The 20,148-nt window shown below is 42.5% G+C and overlaps 2 protein-coding genes across 2 annotated transcripts; one reads left to right on the forward strand and one right to left on the reverse strand.

Moving 5' to 3' along the window:
* Positions 1-1,826: 1,826 nt before the first annotated feature.
* cln5 (CLN5 intracellular trafficking protein) lies at positions 1,827-13,434 on the reverse strand. The gene is made up of 4 exons (XM_067986518.1): positions 13,230-13,434; positions 8,350-8,524; positions 7,230-7,455; positions 1,827-3,230 (listed from the first exon to the last, which is right to left on the reverse strand). The coding sequence occupies exons 1-4, from the start codon at positions 13,325-13,327 to the stop codon at positions 2,716-2,718; spliced, it is 1,014 nt and encodes a 337-aa protein (XP_067842619.1). The 5' UTR covers positions 13,328-13,434; the 3' UTR covers positions 1,827-2,715.
* A 1,400-nt stretch (positions 13,435-14,834) lies between these two features.
* On the forward strand, positions 14,835-19,798 carry LOC137323216 (otolith matrix protein OMM-64-like). The gene is made up of 3 exons (XM_067986721.1): positions 14,835-14,853; positions 17,189-18,991; positions 19,137-19,798. Exons 1-3 carry the CDS (start codon positions 14,835-14,837, stop codon positions 19,796-19,798), a joined length of 2,484 nt encoding a protein of 827 aa, XP_067842822.1.
* The last annotated feature ends 350 nt before the right edge of the window (positions 19,799-20,148 follow it).

Raw genomic sequence — 20,148 nt, forward strand, 5'->3', positions numbered from 1 at the left:
GGTTGCCCAGCGTCAAGCAGATCATTGTGGGGCTGGCAGTGTGCCATCAACGTGAAGGATGCCTACTTTCATAATGCCAGTAGCAAGAGTCAAAAAACAAGATTCTTTCCTTACCCACCCTCCTCCCAGGTGGCTGGATTTCTGTAAGGGTTTCACCAAGTTTCTGTCAATAATGGTAACTCTTCTGCTTTTTCAGGAATTCCGTATGTATCCCTATTTAAGCAATTAATCATTTGTCAGAGCTACATTTGGACCTTCTTGAGCCATAAAGCTCATGGCCTGGAAGACTCATGTTTCAATGGCAATGGTGTTGTAGAAATGCATAAAGAGATACTTGACCATGTTAATGTAGAAATGCATGAACAGTTACTTGACCATAGTAAAGAAGAAATGCATGATGGATATTTGACCAATGTTAACTCCTTGGCTCACATAATGGGGTAGCTACAGCGCACACACACAGAAAGACACAATTGTGTAATTACGTTTAAGCCTTAGTATGTTGATAATTAAGTTGGCTGTACAGGTGCTTGGTACTGTCTGCCCCCCCCCCCCCAAAGCAGATAAGGGTATTGCTGACTATAAAATATAATGAGAATACAGTTTCTTGAGAGGCCATGTGGCCTTGAGACTGACTTCAGCCCTACTGATAACCAGCTTTAGAATTTAGGGAGGGTAGTGTTCTCAGGCCTACGAGGCCTACGTGCCAAAACAGGAATGAGCTATGGATGTCCAGAGGAGGCAGGCTCACTACTTGATTGACCAACTACCTGAACCAATAAAGAATGTACATGTACGCCCATATTCTATGCCAGGTGGCATTGCTAATTAGACTGTATAAATGTGAAATGTTTTCCTTTGTTCAGGGAAGAGGTTATTCTGACCGTTGTTCAGAATACAGCTTCCCTTGTATACAAGTCAATTAAAGTAAAACTTTTCCCTTTTGTGATACTGGTCTGAGTGTGTTAGTGCATTGGTGTAGTGTTAAGTTTCGACAGTGTCTATACGTAGTCAGTTAGATTAGTGGGCAAATATAAATGATCTGATGTCACACAGATCACAAAGTTTTATCCATGTTTGTTTTTTCCCGACGGTAGTATTGAAATTCCACCAACACAACTTTTTCTTTCAATATGGTCAGGTGCATCAACTTTTGGAGCACAGATACATTGGGTGCCAAATTATTGTGAAAGCTGCTCACCAGTTTCTTTTTTGGGGGAAATAAAAGAGAAACTAGCATTAATCATTACTAATCTGCAATATCTAATGCTCATATGGTAGTTTTAGAAATCAGACATAAGATGACTGATCCATTAGGATATATGGGTTCAGTTTTTTTTTAAGTGGACAGCAGAAAGGAATCAGTGAGGCAGTTTGTGAAATCCCCTCTCACAACTGATGAATTGTTCTCCTTAAAACATGTGGACTGATCACAACTGTTAAGCCAAGCTTCACAAAAGTGTATTTCAAACTAGGGTGTGGTAAGGTAATATTTTTGTCTTTGATCCAAGGAGTCAGCTTTCAGCAACAGCAGTGTGATCATGTGTGAAGTGTTCAGGACCTCTCAATCAGCTAAGGTTGATAATGCATTGGTAGATCAGGGTTCAGTCTCCCTGAAATTGTGATAATCTGTGCTGAAACTTACTCTGGCCAGTCATGCTCGTTTGAGCTCTGGTAAAATATTTTGGCAGAACACAGAATAAAGACAGTGATGATTATTCAGTAGGTCACAGCTGGAGTGCTCACATTAAATAAAGGTCCTGACTTTTTTAAAAAATATATTCTGTACATGATCTGTTTCTTTAACCACACAGGAGGACATTAAATTTCAGTGAAACGAGTCAATTTTAATAACATTAGCATTCTGGTGATGCAGAGGGCCTGTTGCACGAGTAGCTCTTGACAATTTTGCAAGTTTTAACCCCTAAAGCTCAAATAATGAATAACATAATGTGAATTGGTAAAGTATTCAACACTCACCAGAAGGAATGCAAATTATCTCGAGTACCTTATGCTACATGTGAACTTTTAGAATATCCTATACAAGTCAAAGTTCATTGACCCCCAACTAATTATGCACATTAATTGTGGGCTACCTTATGAATCTTGAGCCAATGCAAAACAGCTGTAACTTTATTTGAGAAGTCATACAGATGCCATGTCTAAGGCAACTAGTGAACAATGAAGTTGGGAATGTGTTACGTGCATTTGAGAATATTCATCCGTTCCCACACACCATTATTCAAGACAATATTCCTCTCCCTTTTCCTGGCCCCAGCAGCATAGCTCATGGTGTATTTGACCACTGCAGTCTGTATGTAACTCTATAAATCTCTAATCCTGTTTGCAACCAGATATTTATCCAGTTCCTTTTTGATTGAGTAACTATCAACAGCCTTAGCTGCTTTTTCTGGGAGTCTGTTTCACATTCAGTACTGGGGTGGGAAAGGAATAGCCTGGCTGATATAATCAAAGGTGCCAACAATTTTAACTAATTCCACTGTCACACACTGATGTTCTTCAGCTGTGATATAAGGTTATTTTTCTACTCTATGGATGTCTACTGGTACACAGAAGTAAACAGGAGAAAAATATCAATTCACTTCACTTTTACATATTAGCTGTACAGTAATTACAAAATTAGGAAAAAAATTGGATGAGTTCACTTTTTGTATGTTAACTTAAATTTTTGCATTCATTTTTCTTTGTATGTTTCTAAGTACTTGTCGATTTATTTTGTTTAGATGGCAGAGGTATTTCTTCATATGTTATTTTAATATAGGGTTGTTTCATTGGCAAGTACCAATACTCAAAATTGAAGTAAAGATAGAAGGTCTTCTCTATTACAACCTTATCAACTATTTCCAATAGACTTAATATCAGTTCTTTCACTGACCGAGGAGGTTTAAATGGAAAATAAAAGGAACGAATGTCTTCTGCTAGGGTCTTGTTATTGTGTGGCCCAAATATAGTAGTGTCATTTCCAAGATAGGTAGGCTTGCCACTATACAGAAATATTCTGGTATAGTTGGTTTGTATCGGGCTCTTAAAGATAGCACCTAATTTAAAGAGTGTCTGGTAAGTTCTCAATACAAACATTGAACAGTCGTAGGATTCAAACCACACTTTGGAGTTTGGAGTAGGATCAGCTTGAACTGTCCATGTCTCATAATAGATACCAGTTTTGTTATCCTCTTTCACCCACTTTGCCAGTTTGTTAAATATTTCACCTGTGTACAGAAAAATAAGAGTTAGACATGATATTAAAATAAACTTTCTAAAATGTTATATATATATATATATATATATATATATATATATTCCTGAATGCTTGCGAGAAATCTAAATCAAAGGTTTGAGAGGATAGTAAATTGCAAGATCAGAACTTAAGCAGTTCCCAGGACATGTGAATTGTAATTTGAGACTCAGACTATAAACTGAAAAATACATGCATAATCATTTTTTAAAAACTTTTTGCCTGTTTTAATTGTTTCATGACATTTTCAGGAACATTCCAGAATCTTGTTGCAGTACTAAACAATGTACAAAGTAAGATAATATACTCCCCTAATCTCATCATAGAGAAACTGGGGTTGTTCTCCTTAGAGCAGAGAAGGTTAAGGGAGATTTGATAGAAGTGTTCAAAATCATGAAGGGTTTTGATAGAGTAAATAAGGAGACAATGTTTCCAGTGGCAGAAGGGTCAGTAACCAGAGGACACAGATTTAATTGACAAAAGAACCAGAGGAGGCATGAGAAGAAAGAAAAAATTACGCAGTGAGTTGTTATGATATGGAATGAACTGCCTGAAAGGGTGGTGGAAGCAGATGCAATAATAACTTTCAAAAGTGAACTGGATAAATACTTGAAGAGGAAAAATATGCAGGGCTATGGGAAAAGGGCGGGGGAGTGGAACTAATTGGATAGCTCTTGCAAAAAGCCTGCACAGGCCTGATGGGCCGAATGGCCTCCTTCCATGCTGTATCGTTCTATGATAACATTATAATGAACTTTCTTCCACAATAGTGGATTCTGATAGAATAAGACACTGGCAACATAGGACTAGAAAATTTACTTAGCTAGATGTAAGATTCTTAATATATGAATGTGATCATTGGTAACCTATACAGCCTCATTTAAATCATCGTGATGGGCCTGCACCAATTACAGGGCAATATAGCAGACTCCACCCTCTTTTTCCTCACCTTTGTGCCCAAGGACTAAGTGGTCCCTAGGGGTAAAGGTCAGGAAAAAATCAGTCCAGATAACTTTTTTGGGCTACTTTTAAAAGAGAGTTTTTAAAAAAAATCTGTATGTATATGACAGAACATGAACAATTTGTGAGGTTCCTTCTCTGAAAGTGCAAGAATAATAGTTAAAAATCAGTTAAATTAAGCTATATTGTAGGCTACAGGCCATGAAATAATCTCAATGTGAAAGCTTGACCTAGTGTACAGGCTAACAATGATCACGTTCATATATGAAGAATTTTACATTTTGGTTGTGCACAAGACAGCCCAAGGTAACTGCAGTTTTAATGAACTTGCATAAATGAATGCATATTAGGATGACACCAGAGATAAGAAACTAGTCATGAGGCGGGACTGAAGGTACTGACACTATTTTCACTGTAGCAGAGAAGGCCTACAGGAGGCTTAATAGAGGTTTTTAAAATTATGAAGGATTTTGATCGGGTGAATAGAGAAATACTATTTCTCCTGGTTGGAGGGATCATCAATTTAAAATTGTCAGTAGCAGAGACGTTAGGAGAAATTTCTTCATTCAGAAGGATGTTTTGCTGGAGCATGGAATACTTTGCCAAAGTTGAGGCAGAGGCCATTGCATCTTGTAAGGGAAGACGCGATAAAGATTTGAAGCTGAAGAAGGTACAGAGCTATGGGGAAAGCCGGACAGTGGGATTAGTTGTGTATTGTTCTAGCAAAGATCCAGCACAGACAGAATATGCCGAATTGATTCCTTCTGTGTTAACTTCTTTGATTCTATATTAAAATACCTGGGTAACTTTTTTTTTTAAAAGCCTTGTTTTTATATTCAGAGATCAGAATGTGTCCATAGACCAAGCATGCTGTTCTTGCCCTTAATGTCACTAGTCTGTTGTTTTTAAAGAAACAATATTCTTTAACTTGGGGCTGAATTAAGCTTTTTAAATATGGTTAGTTTCCTTTACTTATTATTCCTACATCTTTATTTTTGTTTTCAAAATTAGTCAGCTCCACTAAATCAGTACACAACTGCTGACAACTGGCAAAACCTCAAATTCCAAACTAAACCCATTAGATTCAACAATGAATGTATTGTTTACAGCATATATCAATGCACCTCTGTGCTCGCTGACCTACCGTTCCAGCAATATGTCGAATTTAAAATTCTCATCCTTGTGTTCAAATCCCTCCATAGCCTCACCCAATCTCCTCCAGCCCTCCAATTCTGATCTCTTGCACATTCCCACTATCCTTCAACCCACTATTGGCGGCCATGCCTTCAGCTGTCTAGGGCCTAATCTCTGGAATTCCCCTCCTAAACCTCTCAGTCTCTATCTCCCCTCCCTTAAGATGCTCCTTAAAACCTCTCGTCACCTGTCCTAATATCTCCTTGTGCAGCTCAGTGTCACGTTTTAACTGATCACGCTCCTGTGAAGCGTCTTGGGATGTTTTACTACGTTAAAGGTGCTATATAAATGCAAGTTGTTGTTTGCTTTAATCGGACAATTGGCATCTATTATAAGTAAATAACTTGGTTTGAGATGAGATTTTGCACAAGATTGCTTTACCCAGGTGCCTGCTCAATTATAAATGTACTCTGGCTACACTGTAAGCTATAGCTACATCTGATCTTCCAATTATGCAATGTACAGGAACAGAATTATAGATCTTATAGATGCTGAGAGGCTGTTTCTCCTGGCTGAAGACTCGAGAACTAGGGGTTATAGTCTCAGGATAAGGGGTCTGACATTTAGGACTGAGATGAGAAGGAATTTCTTCATTCAGAGAGAGGTGAATCTTTGGAATTCCCTGCCCCAGAAACCTGTGGATGCTCAGTCATTGAGTACATTCAAGGCTGAGATTGATAGATTTTTGGACTCTAAAGGAATCAAGGGATATGGGGATCGGGCAGGGAAGTGGAGTTGAGGTCGAAGATCAGCCGTGATCTTATTGAATGGCGGAGCAGGCTCGAGGGACCGTATGGCCTACTCCTGCCCCTATTTCTTATGCCCTTAGAATTACCAACTTAAAACTTGAGCGCCAGTATAAGTGGTAATGCACATTAGGGCAGTATCAGCTGTAACTATACAGTGGCTGCCTGCTATGCTTTAGGTACAACTGATTTCAACACTAAGGTAAGTTTATATTGCCATTCTTTGAAGTTTCTACATTATCTGTGCTCTGCTGCTGAGCTGCCATTTGTATTCTCAGTATCAGACAGCCACTTACAACAGGTAAACCACCCATGCACAAACTAGTCTGTTGTATGCAGCTTAATTCACACTGTAAACCTCCAACTTAACACAATGTGCTCAACGGTAAATTTTGATGAAATCCAGAGACCTCCATGTGATCAATGAACCCCCTCTAGCAATGTACAAATATTACTAAAAGGCTCTGAGAATGACAAAAGTGCAAGGCTCTTGTAATAACACAGCTGTGGATTTTCAAGATATGTTCCAGAGACTGGAGGCCAACTTGTGACAAAATTGCATGTTGCCACTGACCTTGTGTATTATCAAGGGCTTTGCAAGATTCAAAGAATGAGGAAAGAATCTGGATTTCACATGCTTTTTTAAGCAATTTAGATTAAATTCACTCCATTTACTATTGCTCATCACTAGCAGGGACTAGTAGAAAAAAGTGGAGTTCAGGGACAATGTTAATAAACTGTACATTTCGCAATATTGATTCTGCTAGAAAGAAATGTGTTCCAAACAGGTTGTTTCAAATGGCATTTTTGCCCTAATACACTTGTGAAACCTTCATTCCAAGAGAAGTCAGCTATTGAGCACTGCAGTTTAAACTGAATTATGCAGTTTATGCTAGTATTTTAAAACAATTTGTTGGGCTATTATTGTTTTCTAGCTACATATTAATTTTTTTGTTTGCTATCAACCTATTCTAACTAATTTCATCCTTTAATCATGTGCATTCTTTCAAGTGTTCATTGATGAATACCTAATTGATTTTTGTATACATTGGTTTGTTATCTAACACACTTACCTGTTATTTCAGATACTTTTACCAAGGAGCCATTTTCTTTCCAATGTAAATCATCTATTCCCTCAAAGAAACAGGCAGCTCCCTGATTGCACCAGAAAGGAGCCTCTATACCAGGTCGAAGATGTGGGAAGGTACAGTTTCCAAGCTGAAAGAGTTCATACCACTCCATAGTGTAGTTTTTGCCAGTCACTGTACTCCGGAAACCAATTGCATCATGCATAATATGCTGCGATCGGAAAAAAACACTAAATCAATGACTTTCTATCACCATTAATATAAACCTCAACTAATAATTGCCTAGACTCTACCTATTTACAAGATTCCCTTGATGATCTTTTGAATAAGTTATTGTTTGATATCATCTTGGGTGTGCATCCTGTAGAAAATGTGCATTTTATTTTTGTAAATTGGAACACTTTAAATTTAAATTTAATAAAAGGCACAAAGTGGGAATAAACATCCCATTTGACCTCTTGGAATATGTCCTGCATTTCCAAAGTTCATACCTCATTAAAATGCATGCCGATTAATTTGCAGCTCGTTTAGTCCTACTGTTTCATGCAGCTCATTCTCATTCATGCATTTTAATACAGATTGCAGTGTTAAAAGTGTTCATAAAATATAAAGGTCCATCTGTGACTGCAATTCAATGAAGCAATTCTACTCAATTACCATTAGCAGACCCTGCTGCCCATAGTGATCAAGATCCCGTCACAAATAGCATAAGGAGCAGCACCACTCACTAAATAATGAGTACATCTCCACATGCTCCTGACCACAGCATGGACATACACCATACCCCATCCACTATTTGGAGATGTGGAGCTTCAGCAGATGCTAGTTGCCTTTCTGCAACCCGACCATGGCAACATATTAGCACTCCTCACATATAGAAAGATGTCTCAGACAATTCGGGGGAAAAAAAACAAAAGGACAAGAAGTTTGAAAGTTGCGGCCTATTTTAGTGTCATTGTTACCCTCATACTGGTGGCTGTAAAATCTGCACTGGGTATCAATGTAAAGTCATGTGGAATACACTGCCATTTGCTAGGTCAGTACAAAAACGTAAATGCTTCAGTTCAGTTCTTAAAAAAAAAAATTTAATATTGTAAACACTCACAAAATGTCCAAGCAGATCTCCATATTTGAACTCCCAGACAGGAGTCTGAAGCCGATAAACTTCAATGATATCCTGGTCTTTCATCTGAGGAATCTCCCCGTTAGTTGAGCCAGTGGGGCAGAATGGGTATATGGGCTGGCAGAATGGATCAGGTTTGGGCCGGTGATCAAATCGTCTGAAAAGATAATGACACCAACGTGCAATTCAGTAAACACCATCAAATGTCAAGTCAAAATTGGATTGAAGTATTGTAAGGTGAAATAATTTTACAAATTTAGACAAGTGAAAAAAATTTGAAAAATCCACAGTCCTATGATCTAACATGAAGCAGTAGGAGCTCCCCACCCACATGAAGAATATCGCATCGCAGACATGTTATTCCTGCAGGAATGGAGACCAAGTATTTCCAACAGGGAGAGAGAGGTGAATAAGGCACATAACTACTATTTGTACCATTACTCTGATCAATGCCTCACAGATTTGTTTTATTTATGTGTGTACTCCTATTTCAACAAAAAATACTTAAGGCAACTGAATAAAAGATTAGAAAAATATCCTTTCACCTTTGGAATGTGGATTAAGGTCCAGTTTAGACTGATGGGATTAAAGTCTCTGCTGTTTAGGGGGATCGTAGGTGAAGTGAGCAGTCTCAATCTTAGTGTAAGTGAAACCTCTGCCAAAAAAAGTGACCATAATCGGACATAAACTGTTAGACTCACAGCGAGAAGTCACATGAAGAAGACTACAAGGAATCATAATGTGGCTGTCATAATGGCTCAGTGGATATATGCATCCCTTACGTGGTACATCGTCATACAGGCCAAGAAGGTTCCCAGTTCAATCCCTAGTGCTGACTTAGCTGATCTCTCTGCCAGGGCCGTGGTCCTCGCACAACAATTAAGTGTCCTAAGGCCAAGATTTCCACTCATGCTATTCAGTGACTTTCTAGAAAATGCATCTATGGATGTCAGCTGAGAACAGGATCAGACACCTGTCATGTATACTTAAATAGCTTGCCAAGCTTCATTATCAAGACACACAGAAGGAATGGCAACTGATAAGTTATCGGAATGCTGCTGCACAAGGAATCACGGCATAAGCCACTGTCTTCAAAAAAAAGGAAGAAAATTGAAGGATAAAAAACATAGCTCAAGAAAAGGCCTTTCAGCCCATCAAGACCATTCTTTAGGAAGATCACATACAATGCATCCTACAACAAGCTGCATCCCATTCATTGAATCTGTTAAAGAAGAGTTCTGCAAAGTTTCTCCCTGCTTTACCAAAGACAAATTGAGTGAAAGTTTACAATATCTGTCTAATCTTACATTCTACGTTCATCCTCATTTCTTTAACCTCAACATACAATTAGGAACTGCTGTCCTCCCAAGAACACTTTCATTTAAAAGGAGCAAAGGCTTAGAAAGTCCCCTATAAAACTCAAAGAATTCAATGAATTACTTTTGAAAGTGTAGTCACTGTTGGTATGTAGGCAAACATAGCAGCCTATTTACATGCACAAACAGCAAATAAAATGAATGACCAGGTAAACTGGGTTTTTTTGTGCTGTTGTTTGGAATGTTGACCAAGACACCAGGAGAACTCCCTGCTCTTTGAAGAGTGCCATGGGACCTTAACAGTCAAATGGGGCCTTAGTTTAACATCACATCCAAAAGATGGCACTTCTGACAATGCTTCACTCCTCCATATTGCACTGAAGTGTTAGCTAAATTATGCACTCAAGTCTTGGAGTGGGTTTAGAACATGACCTTCAGATGCAGATGCAAGAATGCTACCAACTGATAAAATTTGTAAACAATTTTACAACACCAAGTTATAGTCCAACAATTTTTATTTGAAATCTACAAGCTTTCGGAGGCTTCCTCCTTCCTCAGGTAAATGTTCAGGAGCTCCTCGAAGCCTACGCATTTATACATATAGAACAATACATGGTGTTTACAGACTGCCCCTGCAACTGCCCGTTGCCAAGGCAATCACCGTGTTCAGAGAGGTGTCACCTACAGACACTGCGACAACGGATGAACGGACACCGCGCAACAATCGCCAGACAGGAGGGTTCCCTCCCAGTTGGGGAACACTTCAGCAGTCAGGGACATTCAGCCACCGATCTTCGGGTAAGCGTTCTCCAAGGCGGCCTTCGAGACACACGACAACGCAAAATCGTCGAGCAGAAATTGATAGCCAAGTTCCGCACCCATGAGGACGGCCTCAACCGGGATCTTGGGTTCATGTCACGCTACACGTTACCCCACCAGCGAACAAAAGCTATCTGTTTTTAATATAATGGGTCATTTGCTGGCTTTCTCTGCCTTCCGGATGTTTCTGCCTCTCTTTTTTTTCCTGTTTGTTTTTTTGTTGAATGTATATTCGGGGGTTCTGTAGGTGACACCTCTCTGTCTGAACACGGTGATTGCCTTGGCAACGGGCAGTTGCAGGGGCAGTCTGTAAACACCATGTATTGTTCTATATGTATAAATGCGTAGGCTTCGAGGAGCTCCTGAACATTTACCTGTGATGTGGAGATGCCGGTGATGGACTGGGGTTGACAATTGTAAACAATTTTACAACACCAAGTTATAGTCCAGCAATTTTATTTTAAATTCACAAGCTTTCGGAGGCTTCCTCCTTCATTCACCTGAGGAAGGAGGTAGCCTCCGAAAGCTTGTGAATTTAAAATAAAATTGCTGGACTATAACTTGGTGTTGTAACATTTACCTGAGGAAGGAGGAAGCCTCCGAAAGCTTGTAGATTTCAAATAAAAATTGTTGGACTATAACTTGGTGTTGTAAAATTGTTTACAATTGTCAACCCCAGTCCATCACCGGCATCTCCACATCATAAAATTTGTGCCAGGCAATTTTGACCTTATTTCTACTTTGCCTGTATCAGAGGTAGTCCCTTAACTGTTTTTCTTCTCTTGGTCTCCTCGTTCCACTCCACACTGTCCTCCCAAGAACCCTGTCCCTTAAAAGGAGCAAAGGCTTAGAAAGCCCCCTATACATCTCAAAGCATTCAATGAATTTACTTTTTAAAGTGTAGTCACTGTTGACTTTGCTTTTTTTCTAACAAACATGTTTTAATTCTTTCTTCAGGACCTTGTAGAATCGTGATTTTTTAAAATTGCGGTTTTAGTTTTGAAGTCTAGTCCTGAAACAAGTTCATACACTATTTGATGTATGCCATCTTGGATTGATCTCCTCAGGTCAACCTCAGCTTTGTGGCCACAGTTCCCACCCATAGAGATATCCAAATCATCTGTCTTCAACATCTTCCGTTATCTTCAACTTCTCTTCTGACTCCCATTACAGGCTGAATTCAAGGGGTCTACATAATTAACGCAATAAGTGGAATCTTGGCCTCTTGAATGTCCAAGCTGGATTTGTCCTAGCGTATGGAAACTTCAGAATCCAATGCATAACCTCAGATCAGATGCAGCATTTAGTGTGGGTAAGGAGCTTTTGCAGGATCGTCTCTACAGGTATGCACTGGTTAAACCATATTCTTCCTTGGGTCACATTGTGGGGGAGAAGGCATTTGTTGTGGCTTTGTGTATTCAAAATATACTTCATCAAAAGCAAAATACTGTGGATGCTGGAAATCTGAAATAAAAACAGAAAATGCTGGAAATACTCAGCAAGTCAGGCGGCATCTGTGGAGAAAGAAACAGAGTTAACGTTTCAGGTCAAAGATATTTCATCAGTTCTGACAAAAAGGTCTTCGACCTGAAATGTTAACTCTGTTTCTTTCTCCACTGACGCTGCCTCACTTGCTGAGCTTCTCCAGCATTTTCTGTTTTTATTCCAGATATACTTCTTCAGTATTGGTCACAAATCAGCCCAACATTTGAGTTGCTGCTACTCGACACTATAACCTGATAATTCACTACGTTTCTCAATTCCTGACTGGTGGTTCAACCAAGGCAGCCTTTGCTACTGCCTGATCAGTAGTCTCAGATCTAGAAATGGTATTGATGTGAGTTGATTTCACAGATACAGGGCTATAGGGATTAGTTTTTAGATTGCTCTAGTATGCAGCCAGCACAAATGGCCTCCTTCTGTATTGTAAACTTCTATGGTTCTATGATACATGATCAAGTGCTGCTGCGACATCACATGACACAAAGGGGTCAGTCTCATGGCCAAGTAGGGTGACCAACCCTCCAGGATTGTCCTGGAGTCTCCAGGAATGATTGATTCATGTGCCCAGTTCACCAAACTGCGACATGGACAGGACAAAGGACTTTTGTTGATCTGGACAGTTGCTGTTTCTCTACAAACAAGACTTTATGAAAAGCCAATACAAAGCACCAGTTAGTAAATATGATCATGGGGAGTGCGCTTGCTATTCCGTGATAAGGTGGGACCCACCAGGGAAAATTAAATATAGTCAGGCATCCTCTACCTTTTGGGCCAACATGTGGAGAGTTACATATTAAAGTAAAGTTATATTGTCACACCTCTCGCCAGGCCTGCACAATTCACTGCAACCTCAGCCTTGATCTTGTTTACACAATCGGGCACGGATAAGTTTGCATTTTGCATTTAAAAGTTAAATGTTTCCTCTTTTAAGTTAAAAAGTTTCCAGTTGTAATCTTTTTCTCATGAGCCTCCAAAGTCCCCAAGGGGATGTTACAGTTTCACATTTTAAGTTGCAGTACTATCGTTTAGCCTAAGCGATGCATTATTAGAAAGAACCAGTAACTTTGCTCTTGTTAATGTTTCATTTCTAAAATCTGAAACTCCATTTTCGATGCACTGCGACCGCTCTGAGGGAACACTTCCGCATTCCACAGAGCCAGTGATCAAAAGAAGTTCAGGATAGGATCGCACCTATATTTAAATGTCAGCCTGGGCTACACCCACCTGTACGGCACTGGCCACCTCTCATGTCCGGCTCCCCGGGCAGCGACTCGCTGCAAACCCAGCCAAAGGCAGGCGACGCTCCACAGTGCGACCCCCATCCTCCAGCGGGCTGGGCTCAGCTCAGCCGCCTCGGAACATCCCCCGCCCCGGCTCGGCTCGGCTCAGCTCAGCCCGGGGTAGAATGAGGCTGGTTCCTGTTTCCGAGCTCGCAGTCACATGAATCGCTTCCTGGGACATGGCTGCTCCTTTTTAACCCACTCCACAAGCTCTCAGAACCACTGCAGCTACAGTGAGCAGCAAAACCAAACGAATTTGGAACTAAATACTCAATTTATCAGATTTTTTTTTTAAATGTGACATAAAAATACTAGAAATACAGAGCAAAGCCTGAAAAAAAAATTAGGTTAACGTGCCTGCAGCACCGAGTTCTCCGAAAGAGTCTAATCCAAACGGTGACCTTCATTTCCCCCTTTCAGATGTGTGTTCAATATATTTGCAATCTGCCTTTTTGTTCCTAAACCTCATTCCTGAGCATTTGCCCGCATTGAGGGCTCTGTAATGCCGCCTAGAGCTGGAGATGTTTCTCTCATTCATTAGGAGGTTAAATACCATTAAATAGAGTGTGAATCTCTAGAAAAAAAGATTGAGAGGTGAACTGATAGAGGTCTTTAAAATTACGAAGGGGTTTGACAGGGCAGAAGGAGAGATGTTTCCACTTGTGGGGGAATCCAAAACTAGGGGTCATAAATATAAGATAGTCCCTATTAAATCCAATAAAGAATACTGGAGAAACTTCTTTACACAGAGGGTGGTGAGAATGTGGAACTCCCCACCACATGGAGTTGTTGAGCCGATTAGCATAGATACATTTAAGGGGAAGCTAGATAAGTACATGAGGGAGAAAGGAATAGAAGGATGTGTTGATAGGGTGAGATGAAGCAAGGTAGGAGGAAGCTCATGTGGAGTATAAACACCGGCATAGACCTATTGGGCCGAATGGCCTGTTTCTGTGCTGTAAAATTCTATGTAATTCTATGAGTTAGTGGGTCGCTTATCTGGTGAATACAGAAACATCTGCGCTAATTTGTGATGAGTCACAATATACAGGATGTTGAATTGTGCAATTCAGAAATGTCTGTGTAACGATGTTTCTGTAAACCACCAGATTTATTTGTAAAATACAAGCAGGAAATGATCAGCACTAAATTTTGAGTTATAATATGTTCACGTGTAATACCCACACCTCCCACTTAGGAGCACAAATTTTATGAAAAATATCGTATCTGTACATAATAAGTCCCACCTCCAATTTTTCTAAGAGCTACAATGCAGCAGAGAAATGTTGAATTTCGTGGGGGGAACAGAGTGCACCCAAAACTTTATGGTAGATTAATGTACTGCTTTTGGCACAATTACCTTCTGCCTGTCAGTTAATGCAACCCAGCACATTATTTCATGCAGCAGCCAGAGGCTGGAGTTTAGAGGATGTGGTGTGTTGCAGGCAAGAGCAAAGGGGGAAATGGGAACGGACAGGGAATGGAATGCGAATGTAGTTTCTAATGCGTCACAAAAAAACTTCCAGTCACTTGCAGAAAGCATAAAACAATGGTCAAGGGACCAAGCAGTATTTTATGGAGAATATAGAGTAAATTTTGCCACATTTGTAAAATTAACCCAAATATATAATATATACGTCTTGCATAAAGCCTTCACACTTTAAATGTGCCTGAAGCGCAACAATTCTGTCAGACTTTTCTGATTGGCACAAATAGCCATTGATACGTTCAAATATAGTCAGGTAGGAAAAGTGGCCATACTGCTTCCTAAGCAACCAAATATGTATCACTACAAATAATATTTTCGGTGGGTGGCACTCTTGCCTCTGAGGCAGAAGCTTGTGGGTTCAAATCCCACTCCAGAGATTTGAGCACATAATCTAGGCTGACACTTCAGTGCAGTACTGAGGGAGTGCTGCACTGTCGGATGTGCCATCTTTCGGATGAGATATTAAATGGATGCCCCGTCTGCCCTCTCAGGTGGTCATAAAAGATCACATGGCATTATTTGAAGAACCGCAGGGGAGTTTTCCCCAGTGTCCTTGGAGGGGAACGTGTAGGTGGTGTTGTTCCCAAGTACCTGCTGCTCTTGTCCTTCTAGGTGGTAGAGGTCGCGGGTTTGGGAGGTGCTGTCGAAGAAGCCTTGGCGAGTTGCTGCACTGCATCCTGTGGATGGTACACACTGCAGCCACTGTGCGCCGGTGGTGATGGGAGTGAATGTTTAGGATCGTGGATGGGGTGCCAATCAAGCGGGCTGCTTTGTCCTGGATGGTGTCGAGCTTCTTGAGTGTTGTTGGAGCTGCACTCATCCAAGCAAATGGAGAGTATTCCATCACACTCCTGACTTGTGCCTTGTAGATGGTGGAAAGGCTTTGGGGAGTCAGGAGGTGAGTCACTCGCCGCAGAATACCCAGCCTGTGACCTGCTCTTGTAGCCACAGTATTTATATGGCTGGTCCAGTTAAGTTTCTGGTCAATGGTGACCCCCAGGATGTTGAGGGTGGGTGATTCGGCGATGGTAATGCCGTTGAATGTCAAGGGGAGGTGGTTAGACTCTCTCTTGTTGGAGATGGTCATTGCCTGGCACTTGTCTGGCGCGAATGTTACTTGCCACTTATCAGCCCAAGCCTGGATGTTGTCCAGGTCTTGCTGCATGCGGGCTCGGACTGCTTCATTATTTGAGGGGTTGCGAATGGAACTGAACACTGTGCAATCATCAGCGAACATCCCCATTTCTGACCTTATGATGGAGGGAAGGTCATTGATGAAGCAGCTGAAGATGGTTGGGCCTAGGACACTGCCCTGAGGAACTCCTGAAGCAATGCCCTGGGGCTGAGATGATTGGCCTCCAACAACCACTACCATCTTCCTTTGTGCTAGGTATGATTCCAGCCACTGTGGAGTTTTCCCCCTGATTCCCATTGACTTCAATTTTACTAGGGCTCCTTGGTGCCACACTCTGTCAAATGCTGCCTTGATGTCAAGGGCAGTCACTCTCACCTCACCTCTGGAATTCAGCTCTTTTGTCCATGTTTGGTCCAAGGCTGTAATGAGGTCTGGAGCTGAGTGGTCCTGGTGGAACTACACTTCAAAAGTACTTAATTGTCTGTAAAGTGCCTTGAAACGTCCTGAGGTCATGAAAGGCGCTATATAAATGCAAGTCCTTTTTTTTCTTAATGTATAACATATCAAATACATGAAGGGGTGGAGCCAATGGGAGTAAGGTGGGGTGGGGGTTCATGAATCTTCCTAATCACTTTGAGGTTAGCCAATTTTGTGCGCAGCTGCGTTGCATTAGCTTTGTGGTCCCCCTCTGTTTCTGGCAGAGCTACATTGGGGGGAGGAGGAGGCAGAGGGGTGATGCTTTGCACAGAGGGTATTTCAATATGCTACATCGCACTTCACCCCCTGGACCTCCACCGGGGCTCTGATCCTAGACCCCTCGACTAAATTGTCTCTGGGGACCAAGTCGGCCAAAAATGGACTTCGACCCTCCCCAAACCTCCAACCATAGCTCCGCCTCCTGATTATGTTCAAAATACAGGAATTCTTTAAAAACTTAGCCATTACATAATATCATACATTCAACAACACCCTCCATAGGCTTTCCCTTTCTATTAGGCTTCAGACTTGGCTTCTCTTTTTTTCCTGGAGCTTGTATTCTTCTCTTTGCCCTTCGTTGCCATGCTACTCTGTGCCCCTTAATGTTGTTCTTGCGATTTGCACGGATGCAATTTTTCCTCACTCTGACTTTCCAGCCTCTCTACCCATGCAACCTTTGACCTCCCTGCCCACGCACACCCTCGCTGTTACTGACCCGCAACATATGCCAGAGGTATCCCACAGTCTCATTCCCCTTTGTGGAGTTGGGAAGAAAAGTTTTTTTAAATAATTTTGTTGGTAGCAGATGCCACAGTGGGCACTGACAACCCAAACACTGACAACCCAGACACTGACAACCCAGACACAGACAACCCAGACACTGACAACCCAAACACTGACAACATAGACACTGACAACATAGACACTGACAACCCAGACACTGACAACCCAGACACAGACAACCCAGACACTAACAACCCAAACACTGACAACATAGACACTGACAACATAGACACTGACAACCCAGACACTGACAACCCAGACACTGACAACCCAGACGCTGACAACCCGGACACAGACAACATAGACACTGACAACCCAAACACTGACAACCCAGACACTGACAACCCAGACGCTGACAACCCGGACACAGACAACATAGACACAGACAACCCAGACACAGACAACCCAGACACAGACAACCCAGACACTGACAACCCAGACACAGACAACCCAGACACTGACAACCCAAACACGGACAACCCAGACACAGACAACCCAGACACAGACAACCCAGACACTGACAACCCAGACACTGACAACCCAAACACTGACAACATAGACACTGACAACATAGACACTGACAACCCAGACACTGACAACCCAGACACTGACAACCCAGACGCTGACAACATAGACACTGACAACCCAAACACTGACAACCCAGACACTGACAACCCAGACGCTGACAACCCGGACACAGACAACATAGACACAGACAACCCAGACACAGACAACCCAGACACAGACAACCCAGACACAGACAACCCAGACACTGACAACCCAAACACAGACAACCCAGACACAGACAACCCAGACACGGACAACCCAGACACAGACAACCCAGACACAGACAACCCAGACACTGACAACCCAGACACTAACAACCCAAACACTGACAACATAGACACTGACAACATAGACACTGACAACCCAGACACTGACAACCCAGACACTGACAACCCAGACACTGACAACCCAGACGCTGACAACCCGGACACAGACAACATAGACACTGACAACCCAAACACTGACAACCCAGACACTGACAACCCAGACGCTGACAACCCGGACACAGACAACATAGACACAGACAACCCAGACACAGACAACCCAGACACAGACAACCCAGACACTGACAACCCAGACACAGACAACCCAGACACTGACAACCCAAACACGGACAACCCAGACACAGACAACCCAGACACAGACAACCCAGACACAGACAACCCAGACACAGACAACTCAGACACGGACAACCCAGACACAGACAACCCAGACACAGACAACCCAGACACAGACAACGCAGACACTGACAACCCAAACACTGACAACCCAAAAACTGACAACCCAGACACTGACAACCCAGACACTGACAACCCAGACACTGACAACCGGGACACTGACAACCCAGACACTGACAACCCAAACACTGACAACCCAAACACGGACAACCCAGACACAGACAACCCAGACACTGACAACCCAGACACTGACAACCCGGACACTGACAACCCGGACACTGACAACCGGGACACTGACAACCCAGACACTGACAACCCAGACAGTGACAACATAGACACTGACAACCCAGACAGTGACAACGTAGACACTGACAACCCAGACACTGACAATCCAGACACTGACAACCCAGACACTGACAACCCAAACACTGACAACCCAGACACTGACAACCCAGACAGTGACAACATAGACACTGACAACCCAGACACTGACAACCCAGACACTGACAACCCAGACACTGACAACCCAGACACTGACAACCCAGACAGTGACAACATAGACACTGACAACCCAGACAGTGACAACGTAGACACTGACAACCCAGACACTGACAACCTGGACACTGACAACCCAAACACTGACACCCAAACACTGACAACCCAGACACTGACAACCTGGACACTGACAACCCAGACACTGACACCCAAACACTGACAACCCAGACACTGACAACCTGGACACTGACAACATAGACACTGACAACCCAGACACTGACAACCCAGACAGTGAAAACATAGACACTGACAACCCGGACACAGACAACCCGGACACTGACAACCCAGACACTGACAACCCGGACACAGACAACATAGACACTGACAACCCAGACACTGACAACCCAGACACTGACAACCGAGACGCTGACAACCGAGACACTGACAACATAGACACTGACAACCCAGACACTGACAACCCAGACACTGACAACCCGGACACAGACAACATAGACACTGACAACCCAGACACTGACAACCCTGACACAGACAACATAGACACTGACAACCCAGACACTGACAACCCGGACACAGACAACATATACACTGACAACCCGGACACTGACAACCCAGACACTGACAACCCAGACACAGACAACCCAGACACTGACAACCCAGACACTGACAACATAGACACTGTCAACCCAGACACTGACAACCCAGACACTGACAACCCAGACACTGACAACCCAAACACAGACAACCCGGACTCTGACAACCCAGACTCTGACAACCCAGACACTGAGAACCCAGACACAGACAACCCAAAAACTGACAACCCTGACACTGACAACCCTGACACTGACAACCCAGACACTCCATGCCCTTGATGGCCCTGTAAATGAAGGTGCCACAGCTGCTGATGAGTGGCTGCCTGAGCCTTACATTGGGTGACTCCCCTGTAGTCATTTGACTGGCGCTTGGGATGTTGCATTGTCCTGTAAGAGAACGCCATCATCAGTGCCAACACCTGCCATTCCTCTGCTGCTTGGCACTCCCTCATCATGGTCAGAGATCTGTGTGGGAGCAGATCACTGAGCAGCAATGAGGTCATTGTAGCTCTGCATTATGGCTGTCTCAATCCTTCCCCAGATTTGTAGACAGACCCCTGAGAGGTTTAAACCATTCGGGACTGCAACTGAAGAAGGCTTCACACTTGCCCTATAGTCTGTGAGTTGTA

This window comes from Heptranchias perlo, chromosome 6 (genome assembly GCF_035084215.1).
Source record: "Heptranchias perlo isolate sHepPer1 chromosome 6, sHepPer1.hap1, whole genome shotgun sequence".
In the NCBI taxonomy this organism is placed as follows: Eukaryota; Metazoa; Chordata; class Chondrichthyes; order Hexanchiformes; family Hexanchidae; genus Heptranchias; species Heptranchias perlo.